Source organism: Myodes glareolus, chromosome 10 (assembly GCF_982192425.1).
Source record: "Myodes glareolus chromosome 10, mMyoGla1.1, whole genome shotgun sequence".
Classification (NCBI taxonomy): domain Eukaryota; kingdom Metazoa; phylum Chordata; class Mammalia; order Rodentia; family Cricetidae; genus Myodes; species Myodes glareolus.
The window spans coordinates 26,010,040-26,023,593 of NC_142035.1; the positions used below are offsets into that span (position 1 = coordinate 26,010,040).

The window sequence follows — 13,554 nt, forward strand, 5'->3', positions numbered from 1 at the left end:
GGAACAGGACAGTGGTCAAACCAGGAAGGGAATGGGCAAAAAAAAAAGGGTTGACCAGGTCCCAAGTTCAGACCTGACAGGGTCTGAAGTTAGACTCCAACTTCCTAATTGTGCACTACATCAGGCAAAGGATTCTTTTTGCTTAAGTCAGTTTCAGTTAGGTTTTGGTTACTTGACAGTCACAAAGGTTCTGATTTAAACAGGCTACGGAGATGGGAGGAGTCTAGGAATAAGGCTAAGATACAAGGTACACAGGGCAGGCTGAGGTGTGAGCCTGAGACTGTTGTAATGACAGGAGCTGTCCAGTGAGAGAATGGAGTGTTCCTGGATGCGCTTCAGCAGGACCAGCAAACCTTGTCTGCAGGGCCGACAATATCTGTAGTCCCTCCTCAGTTTTATATCATGTGGTTTACTCAACTGTCACTGCAGTGGGAAAGAGACACGGGAATGAATGTACATGGCTGTGTTCCAATCAAATCTTCTTTCAGGAGGAAACTACAGGGCTGTGAGCCTCTGCTGCCCCAGAGGCAGATGTGACCATCTGCTGGGACTGTAGAAGCAGCACTAGGGGAGCACTGCATTAGATTATCTGGGAAGTCCTCTCTCCAGAACCTGGGATTTTGGGGAAACTTGGGGCATTCTGAGTTCACCTACTAGACCCGCAGTTCTTACTTTGCAAATACGACCTGGTTGCAGGCCCTTAGGCTTTAGAGACCTTAAGTAAAGCATGCAAAATCCTTCAGTGTTGGAGGTGAGGTACCCACCAAAACTTCCCTAAACTTCTCTAACTGGCCCATCTGGTTTGTGCCCTAGTTGCTAAGCCAGACTCTTGCTGATTATCAGCCCACGCTTAACCTGTGTGAGCTCATGTAGCAAGCAGGCTTCCAAGACACAAGCCTAGTCCTGGCTCATTTTCTCCTCACTAGGCATAAGCAAGGAGTACTCAAGTGAAGAAAAGGGCACCCCAGAGACACGACAGTTGAGGTCCTAGATGTGGCTTTCATAGGGTGTGTAAAGAGTCTACCTTGATCCTTCTGTGTATGTATTTGTGTGTGCACATGGGTGTGAGGTCATAGGTCAACACTGGGTGTGTCTCTCACTCACTTTCCACTTTATTTCTGACATAGGGCCTCTCAAAACCTGGACCTCACTTGACTAGGTTGGCTGCCCACGAGTTCCGGGGAACCTGTCTCCACCCCTCAGCACCATGTCTACAGTGCATGTTGCTGTTCTCGGTTGTTTATGTGGGCTCTGGGGTATCAAACTCAGGTCCTCACGCTTGCACAGAAGCACCCGGACAGACTTTATCTCTACGCATTTCTTTCAGCTATTCTTACTGTCCTGTCACTGTCCTTCCCCCGTGCCTTGAGGTAAATCCTGCATCACCAGCCTTACTCCCCAGAAGCACCGCAGCTAACTCTCTGCCTTTGATATGTATAGGGAGTGATGGAGGCCGCAAGTGAGTGAAGTTCCGAATGAATATGCATTTTGAGATGGGCACAGCCATGTCAAAGACTTCAATGCTGGGCTCAAGAGGAACAGCCAAGTTTTCCTCAGGAGTCTGAGTGTTTAAGAATGATTGATCAGTGTGTGCAAGGCTGGCAACTGCAGCCTCCTCCTCCAACCTTAGACTGCCTGCCTACACAGACCTCCTACCAAGACTACAGTCGTAATAAACACAGAGATCCCAGGTTGACCGTGACGGTAGACCCCACCTGTTCCCAGCTTTCCTGTACTTGTCTCTGTCCTTTCTTCATTACCTTACCACCTCTACCCAGGGTTCCAGGACTCAAGTCACATGGGTCATGGCAGAAATGATCTTGTATGCAGCCTGTATGAACCCCTCCAGACTCAGCCACCCAGAGCTGAGGTTACAGGCCGTATTGCCTTTCTGTTCCAAGTATCTCACAGGTTTCTGCACACAGCACTCTCACTGTTATTCAGACTGAAGGCTTGTTTCCCAAACATAGAACACGGCTCAAAATGGCTCTGGTCATTCCCGCTTTGGGTATGAAAGCACAATCCAGACACTTGGCTTCCTTTCATCAGCCTCCTCCCCCTTCCCAATCATCCTGCCCCAGAGAGGGTTAAGGGGGATCTCAAGGAGGGTAGTACCTTGTTAACAAAGTAAAAGATAGCATAGACCAGGACGTAGAATGCAGACCCCCCTGAGACCAGGAAATTCCTCCACCACCAGCGGTAATCCTATGGAGCGAAGGGAGCAAAGAGAGCAACGGTCACTGTACGTTCCAGGCCATCTTTTCACAAATCTCATGATCAACAGAGGGGCTCAAGACTCTGGGTAGAAGAGTCACATTTGGCTGGGCAGTGGTGGCCTTTAATCCCAGCACTTGGGAGGCAGAGGCAGGCTGATCTCTGAGTTCAAGGCCAGTCTGATCCACAGAGTGAATTTCAGGACAGCCAGGACTACACAGAGAAACCTTGTCTTAAACCCCTCCCCCTCAAAAAAAGATGAAGTCTTATATCTGAGTTCATTTCTAAAAATCACAAAATTGCCCACTAAAATGGGGAAATTTTACTGCTTATAAATCATAAGCTTTTCAAAGATCAATAGAAAAAAAAAACAGCAACAAATAACTTTGCTTGAGCAAATGCTTCTCATGGCTGAGGGTCATTTAGTCAGTAGTGGTGACCCACATAATAGTCTCCTAGTGGAAGAGCTGGCTTTCCATAGGGGAGAGGCCAACAGTCTGCACCTGCCTACTGGAGAGTTGCCCCCTGGGGTGGATGGGTGTCGACAAATCACAGCCATGCAGAGAGGTGGGCACTATCAGTCCAAGTGTAGAGGAAAACGGCTTGGGCAGGGGAATCAAGACAGCCCGAGGTACTCACATGGGATATCCACCCTCTGCAGTCCCACCCCACCCCCGCCTACTGGTCTACTCCCCTCACCTCTGCACACAGCTGGAAGTACACCATGACGATACTGATTTGTGAACAGGACACTACCAGGATGATGAAAACAAGGAACAGGAACCCGAAGAGGTAATAGAACTGGTTCTCCCAGATCGCCTGTGGGCACCAGAGATGGTCTCAGTGACCTGCTGCTCAGCAGCCACTCCTCTCAGAACAACTCAACCAGGGCTCCTCAGGGAGGGCTTGTGGCACAGGTGACTAATGTTTGAGTGGACTCCAGACTAAACCTGCTAGCATGTAAGATAATTCCTATCCCAATCAAAATTATACGGTAGCCGCTACCACTGAGGTGGAGTGCACCCCATGCCAGGTGCATGCTGTACCCATCAGCTTTATTACTACACACAGATCTGCATAATAACCTTGGCATTAAAATATATATATATATATATATATATATGTATATATATATATATTTCATACAATATATTTTGATGTTTTCCTTCTCTCCCAATTACTCTCGGATGTTCTTTTTGTCTCTCTTTAAAAATATATAAAAACATCTGGGCAGTGGTGGTGCATGTCTTTATCCCAGCATTTAGGAGGCAGAGGCAGGTAGATCTCTGTGAGTTTGAGGCCATAGAGTTATAAAGCAAGTTCCAGGACAGCCAGGAAACCCTTCCTCAAAAAAAAAAACAAAAAAAAAAAAACAAAAAACAAACCAAACCAACCAACCACCAAACAAAACCAAAACAAAACAAATTTCCCCCAAACAACAAAAAGACAAAACAAAAACATCGACAACAATAACCAACCTCCCCCAAATATACCCTCCATCCCTGCAACGAAAATCAAAATAAACAAACCAATTAAGTGGGGGAAAAGCCCAAACAAAGTAAAACGAGACAAAGAATCTACAAAAATAGCATTGAATTTGTTCTGTGTTGGCCACTCTTCTATTTTTTTTCAAGCCAGGGTTTCTCTGTATAGACCAGGCTGGCTAGAGCTCCGCCCACCTCTGCGTTCCAAATGCTGGGACTGAAGGCTGTGCCACCCCACCTGGTCCTCACCTTTCTTAAAAAAAGAAATCTAAAAATTATTTTGTATGAATGAATGTCTGTACACCACATGCATGCCTGGTGTCTAGAGGCCAGAAGAGGGTGTCGTATACCCTGATACTGGAATTATAGATGTCTGTGTACACTATGTGGATGCTGGGAATCAGGTTCTCTGGAAAAGTGGCCAGTGAGGAATTACTGCTGAGCATCTCTGCAGCTCCAGCATGGACTTTTACAGGTAAGAGAGCCCATGGCACGTGTTCTGGGGACAGGGCAACAGGCTCATCCTCTGTGACCATCCTAGGCAGGCAATGCTCTTAGCAGGCAAGGAAGGACTACTCTTCTGGAGTAGCAGAGACCTGTATCGTACTGACATGGCACCACTGGGCTGGGCACTAAGTCAGCTGCTGACAAGCTCTGGAGTCCTCCTGCCAGCTTTCATGTTGGTACTTCTAGGCAGGAGTGCTACCAGCATGGCAGCAGCATTTTCTGAACGCCAGGTATGTTTCCATTTGTTCCAGTCTCACAATGATGCTGACAGCTGGGGATCCTTCTATTTGCCTGAAGCCTTGGGTAGCATTGGCAGGTGAAGAGGGCGAGGGACCCAGAAATGGAAGCAGATGCAACAGTGCTATCAATAATGGTTGTAAATGACTGCATCACTTGAAGCAGCTTCCATGTGCGAAGCCCTTTCCAGGCATCACTCCCTCATGTACAGCATGTCTCTATTATTCCTCACAACTGTCCTGACAGTCAGGACCATTATTGAATTTAAGGGCGAAGAAAGGAGTTCCTGTAATTTCACAGAAGCATAAGCAGAGTGCCTAAGTGAGGGCGAGAAACCAGGCTCGGATGGCACGGCTGCATGTAGAGAGGTGGGGAGCCGGTGGTACTCACACTGAAGATGAAGAACAGCTCAATGAACATGGCACCGAAGGGCAGGATCCCAGCCATGAGGATGCTGCAACAGAGAAGAATGTTAATAGCGCCCAGACCCCGGCTGTAGGTAAGCCCAGGCCCCTTCTGAGCGTCAGTACAGAGAGTGCCTACACAGTGGCGGTTCTAGGGCTTTGCAATGTTGTGACACCATTATTTCTTTTTGAGAAAACTGTGTGTTTGGGGGGAAACCTTTCAGTTCATAGATGGGAACTCAGTTAGAATGGTGGGTGACCTGTCCAAGGTTCAGGCGCTCATCATTTTTTATCTTTCTAATACAATTATTCCACATGGTTTTTTGGTTTTGGGATATTGGGGATTGAACCTACGGTAGTATGCAACTTAGGTAAGTAAGTGTTCTGCTACTGAGCCATATCCCCAGCTTTTTTACCTCTGCTTCTCTGACCTAGTTTTTAGGCAGACATGAAGTCTGTAGCACCTTCCCTTCATTGTGGTGTGAGGCTGTGCTTGCAGGCCAGTCACTAGTGCACTTGCTGATGGTGCAGGTAATCTCAACACTCCTCTGGGAAGGGAGGCTCCTCATGTTCTAAGAAGATGTCTTAGGAGAGGACTGGGCCTTGCCCAACCCAGAAATCCCCTGTTTACTTCTGCCAAGACTCACCCCACAAATCGATTCATGTACCACCGTTGTTCAGGGATCTGCCGGGGAATCTGGTTTGTGCGCACAGGGTTGTCATATGGCTGCTTGCGGAAGCCGAAGTAGTAGCCCAAGTAGACAAGGGGCAAGGAGATCCCGAACCACATACACAGCAAAGCCACCATGGTGGGAAATGGAACCTGTGGACACAGTGCTGTGAGGCCCCCATAGGCCCTGACACCTAGAACAGAAGCCATGCAAGTGGTGGTGGTGGAAATGGGCAGCTCTGGGCTCCAGGGGAGGAGAAGCCACATGCGCAGCAGGGCCACTGTGGTGGGGAAGGTCCAGCAGACTTTTCCGCCCCAGGGCTCCTGGCCTGAATCTCTCGAGGCCAAGAATTTCCTGTGGGGAGAGCAGAGTGTAGATGGGGCTGTGTGAGCTTCCAGTGAAGATGGAACCTCAGCATCCCAGGAGCTCATCATCCAGGGAGGAAGTGGGAACTGAGAGCTCCAAGGAGCCGTGAAGGGGCCAAAAGGAAAGAACACAACATGAGTCCTCCTGGGTAAAAGGAAAAAGGGAAAAAGCAAAACTCCTCAAGTGTGGTTAAAATGAAACACTGCAATATTCTTCCAAGTGGGGAAAAGCAGAAAATAGGCCTGGAGTTATAAAAGAACTTCATCTTAATAAAATTCATTTTTTAGACAGGGTCTCACGTATCCTAGGTTGGCCTTGAATCTACTGTGTAGCCAAGGATAACCTTGAATTTCTGCTCCTCCTGTCTCCACTTCCTGGGTGCTGGGATTACATGGCATGCACTACCACAGTGAGTTGATGAAGAGCTGGGGATGGAACTCAGGGTTTCGAGCATGCTAGGCAAGCACTCTCCTGAGCTACATCCTAAGCCCTCAAACTCAATGTTTGTATGCATATGTGTCTGAGAGGCCCACAATAAATAGCTAACAGCACTTCCGGGGATGGGGCATGGAGGTTGAACTGAGTTTTATATTCCTCCTCATCTTCTGTATAGCCATTTTCTCTAAGACTTGTGCAAAAAGAAGTGTTTATATTCCCATATGTCCCTATATTAAAATGGGAATGTAAAACTGTGCAGCCACGTTAGAAATCAGTATGAAGTAAAAATAGAACTACAGTGTGATCCAGCTCTACCACTCAGGCATACACACAAAGGACTCTAAGTCAGCACACCACAGAGTTACTTGCATATCCACATTTACTGCTGCACTAGTCACAATAGCCAGGAAACGGAACTGTACAGAAGATAAAGAAAAACATAATGATGATTTACAGGAAATGGATGGAACTAGAAACATTACACCAAAATAAGCCAGACTCTGAAAGACTGCATGTTTTCTCTTATATGCAGAACCTAGACTTAAAATTTTGTGTGTATATATTTATATATGTGTATGTGTAACTTGTGAAACTAGAAAGGGGATCACTAGACGGAAGGAAGAGATCTTCAAGGAGGGGGAAATAGGGTAATGGAATACATGTGATAAGAAAGCAGAAGTTGGGAGTTAGTGGGGGAAGGAAGGGGACCAGCCAGAGGGGGGAGGGGACAGCAGAAGGGCAGTGGGTGAGGGAAATGAATAAGAACAAAGTATACATATGTGTAAAGTGCCATAATGGAATGTATTACTTTGTATGCCAACCTAAAAAATCAATAAAAAGAGCATGTTAAATGTTTAGAACAGTATTTATTACAATAAGCATAATTTGTTTGTTATAGTTTTTAAATCACATAATCTCATTTTAAACATCTCTGCTGAAGGAAAAAGACTGAAAGAACACCTATCAAAGACCTCTGCAGTGTTGACCTCTGAGTGGCTCTACTGGGAGTTGGGGTTATGTTTCATTTCCCACTGGCTCTGTGCTCTCTACAAGGTCTACATGAACACTTCCTTCCCCATGCTGCTGGGAAGAAGCAGTCTACACTTAAACCCTATCCAGGACCCTTATCAGACACCAACTCTCAGCACACTAAGGCTGGGGTGGCAAGTACCTGTCTCACTTCTGCAGACCTGAAAACTGATCAAGGACCCACACTCCTATGTGCCCTCAGCCACAGAGCCTGAAATTCCATTCAGAGTTTAAGAAGCTGCTGGCAACAGCACAGCCTGGGGCTAAAGGGAAGTCCACTCTGCAGAGGTACTCACAGGAGCTGAGGTGAGCCCTCTGACATTATCCACTCACACCAAGCAGTTCTCACTTGGTTGAGACATGGGGAATTCCCCAACTGGCCCCTGGGATGTGGAAACCTCTTAGAGAAATGAGCTATGACCAGCTGTTTCTAAGCCTGCAGAAAGGCCAGGGTCAGGGTCAGGGCGCTGGAGATGACAGATGGGCAATGCTGGGGAAACCCCAGTCAACCCTCCACCCTGAAAGCTGGGAACAGAACTTTGGGGACTCAGAAAAGGGAAGGGAAGAAGGGAAGAACAGGAAGGGACCTAAGGGAGGACTGAACACCACAAGCTCTTCTTGCTGGAGAGGGACGGGATAGTGGGGGAAGGCACTTACTGCTCCTGATGAGTGCTTTCCCCAGATGAAGCAATTCAATACAAAGCAAATGCCGAATACCACACCAGGATACAGTGTCGCCGTCTGTGAGCAAGAAGGACAGGTTGGCAAGCTGATCTAGGGCTCCTACTTTGTCCTCGGGGGACTCACAGACCAGAAGACTAGAGGTTTCAAGCTCTCTGGTCCTTTGGGTTTCAGCTGAAGCAGGCAGGCCTCCTGCTCTATAAGACATTTTGTAGAGCCCTGAAACCATTTTTTCCTTGACCTCATCCCACTTTAGAAAGGTTCTACTTAGGGTCTTTTGAATTGGTGATGGACTGGTGGTTAAAGGCATTCAGTAGCAACCACACTGCATTTGGCATGTTAGATGCACATTCATTTCAGGACACTATCAACTGAGACAAGGAGCACCTGCATACAGCTTTGTGCCTGATCAATGTCTGTCTCCCCAACACACTTCAAATCCTGTTCTTTACTGCGTTCTCATCACACAAACAGCAGCTACTCAAGGAATATTAGCATCATAAATAAATGAATAACATTATGTCTAGCTCCCAACTCCAAATTGCCTAAAACAATGGTCCAGTTTGAATGGCATCCTAAGGATGACAATTGTGGGCTCCACTCATATATCTTACCTGACCCTCACTACAGGTTTAGAAGATACCCTGTTTATCCCTCCACTCTACAGATTATCAATGGTGGAGCAGAGGTGGGAATCTAGACAGCCTGTCTCCAAAACCCACTCTTGATCCCCTGCAATGTAATCTAGTCAGTCTCTTGGGCTAGAAGCCAGGCACAAAGAACCAAGGCCGCAGGCTTACACTTGGGTCTCATTCTTCCTTACTGGGATTTTGGCATCCAGGTGTGTCACTAAGTACAATGACCAAGGGCCTTGGAATATCATGAGCAACCTAGCACTCAAACTGCACTAATTCCTCTTTGGCTCAGTTTCTCCCATCCAACAGCTAGCCACTGCTCCTGCAGGTTCTTGTCCCTGGGCCTTCAAGCAGGTCATCAACATCTTGTGGTACGTATGAGAGTACCAGCGGCTATGTGCTGCAAAGCGGAAGCAACCAGCCCACTGGAGAGATGGGAAGCAGAGGCTCAGAGGGCTGTTCATGGTTACCCATCAAGAAAAGCCAAGTAAAGACCAGGATCTTTGCAATTCCAGAATTTTGGTGCTGCCTAAAATCTTCAAGGCCCAGTTCAAGATGTCTTTTCCTTTTCATTCTCTTTCATTCTGCTGTGTAGCAGAGAATTCCACACCCTCCTTTCTGGATGAAACTTACTGTCTGGGCACCACGTCTGATACCAGGCACAGAAAGAGGAAGGAAGCTCCTGGGAGAACCCCAGCCCGGCACCACCCTATTTCTATGGCCCTTTCTACATCCAAGATGTCTCTTCACTCCAGTGGTTGGCCTGCCGGCTAGCTGTTACACAAGCTTTCACTGGCAGGCAATTCTTTCTAGTCTGTTGGGCATGGTGTCCTCCTGCGATGTTGCTGATCACTCTGAATGTGCTATTCTCTTGCTTGAGCCACTGGACAATGCAAGCTAAAAGTCACCCGAGTTCAATCCCCTTATATAACTTTATGGACGGTGCATCTGCAGCTCTGGGAGATCCTTTTGTAAGCTTGAGAGAGCCTTCTAGAACTTTTGACTGTGGGTTTAAAAAAATTCCCAATGGGGCCTGCCTATGCTCCTGAGCATGTAGAACAGTATCTCAGGCCCTACCCAATGCTGGGAGGAGGAGGACACTTACACAGAAGGCTCCTTTCTTCCACCGATGGCCTTTTAGAGTTCGGTAGAGACGGCCAGCAGAAAATCCACCAAATACCCTGTTGTAGGAAAAGGCAGAATCCACAACAAGGGAGTCTAGTAAATGGTGTGAAGCAGGCTTGTGCCAGCCCCTGGGAACATTCTCACATACACCTACCCCATGAACATGAAGAGGAAGCAGGCAGTGGTCATGAGAGCTCCCCGGCTGGAGGGTGACAGCATCCCAAGCATGGCCACAACTACAGAGGGAAGCAAAGGGCAGAGTCAGGATCAAGGATCTGGCAGAGTCACAGGCTATTACATAAATGAAGCTAAAAGAGATTCCCTTCTTTCTTGGCACTTGTAAGAGCACAGTTCTCTACAGAAAAAGACTGGGCAGTAGCTAGGCTTGGGAGTGGAGAAGCTGCTAGGCCTTGCTGTCTGAATCTAACCATAGCTTCTAGTCCCCAGTCCTTGGAATGAACCATATAAGAAGGCCAAGAGCATTCTGAATACCTACCTACAAGCTGAATATAACTTGACTATGAAAGACAGGAGTTAGCCTCTCCGTTTTTTAGACAAGCAAACTGAAGTTTAACAGGATTAAGTGGCTAGCTTGTCATAAAATTTAAAGTCATGAGGGTGAGATACAAATTTAGGCAGACTGACTCCACACCTGTCTGTAATTACTATATATTAGTGAGGGTTTTATCTATACTAATGAAAAAAGTCCTGCTGTATGGTGGCACAAGCATAAAAAGTGAGAGCTCATCTTGGCCTGGGCTACATATAAGACCCAGCCCAGAAAGAAAGAAAGACAGACGGGGAAGAGACCTGAGTTAGCTCTGACCTTGATAATGAGTTTGGGCTAGCTGCTTACTCTAAGGGCAGAATGAAGCTAGCCTCACAGTGCTGATGTGTGCCTCCCTGACCAAGTACTCAGGATGGCTCTATGTGAACACAGTTGAAATATAAGAGAGGAGAATCACTACTGCCAGGGCCTGGCGCTGCTGCCCAGAATGCTTGGCCTGCTCCCAGGAGATAAGCCTACCCTTTTGCTTAAGGCACAAAAGGTGGTTATGCCTCAGGATCAGGTTATGTTCCTCTGACCCCCCCCATACCCAGCCTACATGGTCCACTCACAGATGACAATGAGGATCATGCAGAAGAGCTGAATGCCTGAGCCCAGCAGAGAGCTGAGGATCATGGGGTACTGGGGTGGCCTGAAGACATCACCATGCACAAGTTTCCACCCAGATTCCTCCATAGTGTCTTCCTGTAGCAAAGGGCAGAGAATGAGGTAGGTCTGTGTCAACAGGGAGGCTCCTTCAGGGAACACCCCCATTGACTCAGGCTGCTCCATCAAACCAGCACCATTCTGCCACAGACTTCTTAGAGGAATGCTACATGGGAAAAGGAGGTCAAAAACAGGATGCTTGAAGCTGCAGGAAAAAAGTCTCCCTAATTCCATAAAACAAGAAAATGGGAAACAATGCAAACCAGTGTACTGAAATATTTATAGTCTTTGTTGGTGAGTCTGAAGTAACTTATCTTTTCTGATTTTAAATAAAAGATGTATTTACTTGTGTAAACAAATGGTATATGTCATGGAATTCAAATGAATTTAAAGAACCAGAAAATGTTTAGTATATAAAAAAATTAAAAACACAGAAAGGTCAAGTGCAGTGGTACAGCCTGTAGTGTCAGCACTCAGGAGGGTAAAGCAGGAGGACTGAGAGTTCAAGGTCGGCCTGGGCAATGTGACAAGAGACTGTTTCCCAGCAATGTGCTCACTCACATACACATTTTTCTAGATGGTAGAAAGATCTAAAAAATAAAATGGCCTGGCTGGGCGGTAGTGGCGCATGCCTTTAATCCCAGCACTCGGGAGTCAGAGGCAGGCGGATCTCTGTGAGTTCGAGTTCAGCCTGGTCTACAAGAGCTAGTTCCAGGACAGGCACCAAAAACTACAGAGAAACCCTGTCTTAAAAAAAAAAAAAAAAAAAAAAGACCTATGTATATGTAAGTAATGTTTACCCATTAAAGTAATAAGACACCATTGTTTTCTTTAGTCTTCTTTCTTTAATCTATGTTTATTCATGTACATATATGAATAGTTTTAAATAATAAAGGTCATACCGTATATCTTGTTATTTTCAAGTAATATATGATTTTGTACAATTCTCCATGTTAATCTTTTTTCTTTTTGTTTTTTTGAGACAGGGTCTCATTTTGTATGGAGCTCACTCTGTAGATCAGGCTGGCCTGTCTGTCTCTGCCTCTTGAAAGCTGGGATTAAAGGGGTGTGACACTACCATCAACTCTCCTGTCAATCCTACTAACCATTTTGTTTGGGTGTCTATGTTCTTGTGTATGTACATGTGAAGTCAGAGGTCAAGCTTGGGCATCTTCTTCAATTGTTCTCTGCCTCATTTTTTGAGACATGGTGTCTCTCTGGACCTCAGAGATCCATCCATCCGTCTCTGACTCCTTCAGCAGGGTTATAGATGCCAGCTGCCACCCCTAGCTGTATGTGGGTACTGAGGATCCAAACTCAGGTCCTTGTGTTTGTGTGGCAAAGCAAGCACTTTTACCAACTAAGCCATTTCCCCAGCCCCACAATTAGCGCTACGAAAAAGGAAGGAAGGAAGGAAGGAAGGAAGGAAGGAAGGAAGGAAGGAAGGAAGGAAGGAAGGAAAGGGAAGGGAAGGGAAGTCTTGTGTGGTGATGTATACCTGTGGTCTAGCATTCAGAGGCTGAGGCAGAAGGATCTCCAGTTTGAAAGAGCCCAGGTAACACAGTGAGACCCTGTCTTTAAAAAAAAAAAATCTGTGCTGTTTATATGTCCCCAAACCACTCTATGACAGCCAGAATCTGAATTTTGGGGGGCTATTCCTGAAGCATAAAAAATTTCAAATGAGGCATGTTCATACATATCTGTAATATAGCATTAATCCTAACAATATCAAAGCATCATGCGATTATTGGCTATGTGTAGTTTCTTGTCTGTAAATACATAAGAAACGTTCAGTACATAAAAAGTTTAGGATTTTTTATTTTCTTATTGGTGGTGGTGATGGTGATTTTTTTTTGTCTTTTTCTTTTTTTGGATCCTTGTTGGTCTAGAACTCTCTCTCTATAGATCAGGCTAACCTTGAACTCATAGAGTCCACCTGCCTCTGCCTCCCAAGAAATAGGCATGAATGACCACGCTGGGCCTTACTATTTTTGATACAGGGTCTTGTTATGGACCAAGTCATCTCAAATTAGAGATTCTCCTGTCTCAGCCTACTGAGTGCTGAGATCATGGGTATATAATGCTATGCCTGGCTCTAGTTTTAAATTCTCTATGAAAAGCCATTTATTTATTTATTTGTTTGTTTGTTTGTTTGTATATGTGTGTGGGGGCATGTATGTATAATACTGTGTCAGAGGACACTTTATGGAAAGTCAGTTCTCTTACTTCCACCACATGTATCCTAGGGATCAAATGCAGGCTGTCAGGCTTGGTGGCAAGCACCCTTAACATTATGTGCCATCTCAAAAGCTCTACTTTAAAATGACAAATTAACTAAGTTTTCTTTCTGTGACTTAGTCCAGATCTACCTGTTTGGGTGATTAGGAAATGTTTTTGTCTTTCCTTTTCAATGCCTTTGAGGTTTATTTTATGCTCGCTCTCTCTCTCTCTCTCTCTCTCTCTCACACACACACACACACACATGTGCAGGTGGAGAGCCCTACTGTTAGCTCGTTCTCCCTCTTCCAGTCCATCCCGCCCGAGCCAAGA

General features: G+C 46.1%; 1 protein-coding gene across 2 annotated transcripts in view; it reads right to left on the bottom strand.

The window, feature by feature from the left end:
* Positions 1 to 13,554, bottom strand: part of Tm9sf4 (transmembrane 9 superfamily member 4) — a 43,413-nt gene that overhangs the window by 2,987 nt on the left and 26,872 nt on the right. For both annotated transcript variants that reach the window (XM_048445564.3, XM_048445565.3), the window contains exons 10-17: positions 10,911 to 11,043; positions 9,946 to 10,027; positions 9,772 to 9,847; positions 8,008 to 8,091; positions 5,494 to 5,669; positions 4,833 to 4,896; positions 2,914 to 3,033; positions 2,116 to 2,205 (exon numbers count right to left, since the gene is read on the bottom strand). In XM_048445564.3, coding sequence (XP_048301521.1) covers positions 2,116 to 2,205; positions 2,914 to 3,033; positions 4,833 to 4,896; positions 5,494 to 5,669; positions 8,008 to 8,091; positions 9,772 to 9,847; positions 9,946 to 10,027; positions 10,911 to 11,043 — 825 coding nt within the window. The remainder of the gene's footprint in view (positions 1 to 2,115; positions 2,206 to 2,913; positions 3,034 to 4,832; positions 4,897 to 5,493; positions 5,670 to 8,007; positions 8,092 to 9,771; positions 9,848 to 9,945; positions 10,028 to 10,910; positions 11,044 to 13,554) is intronic.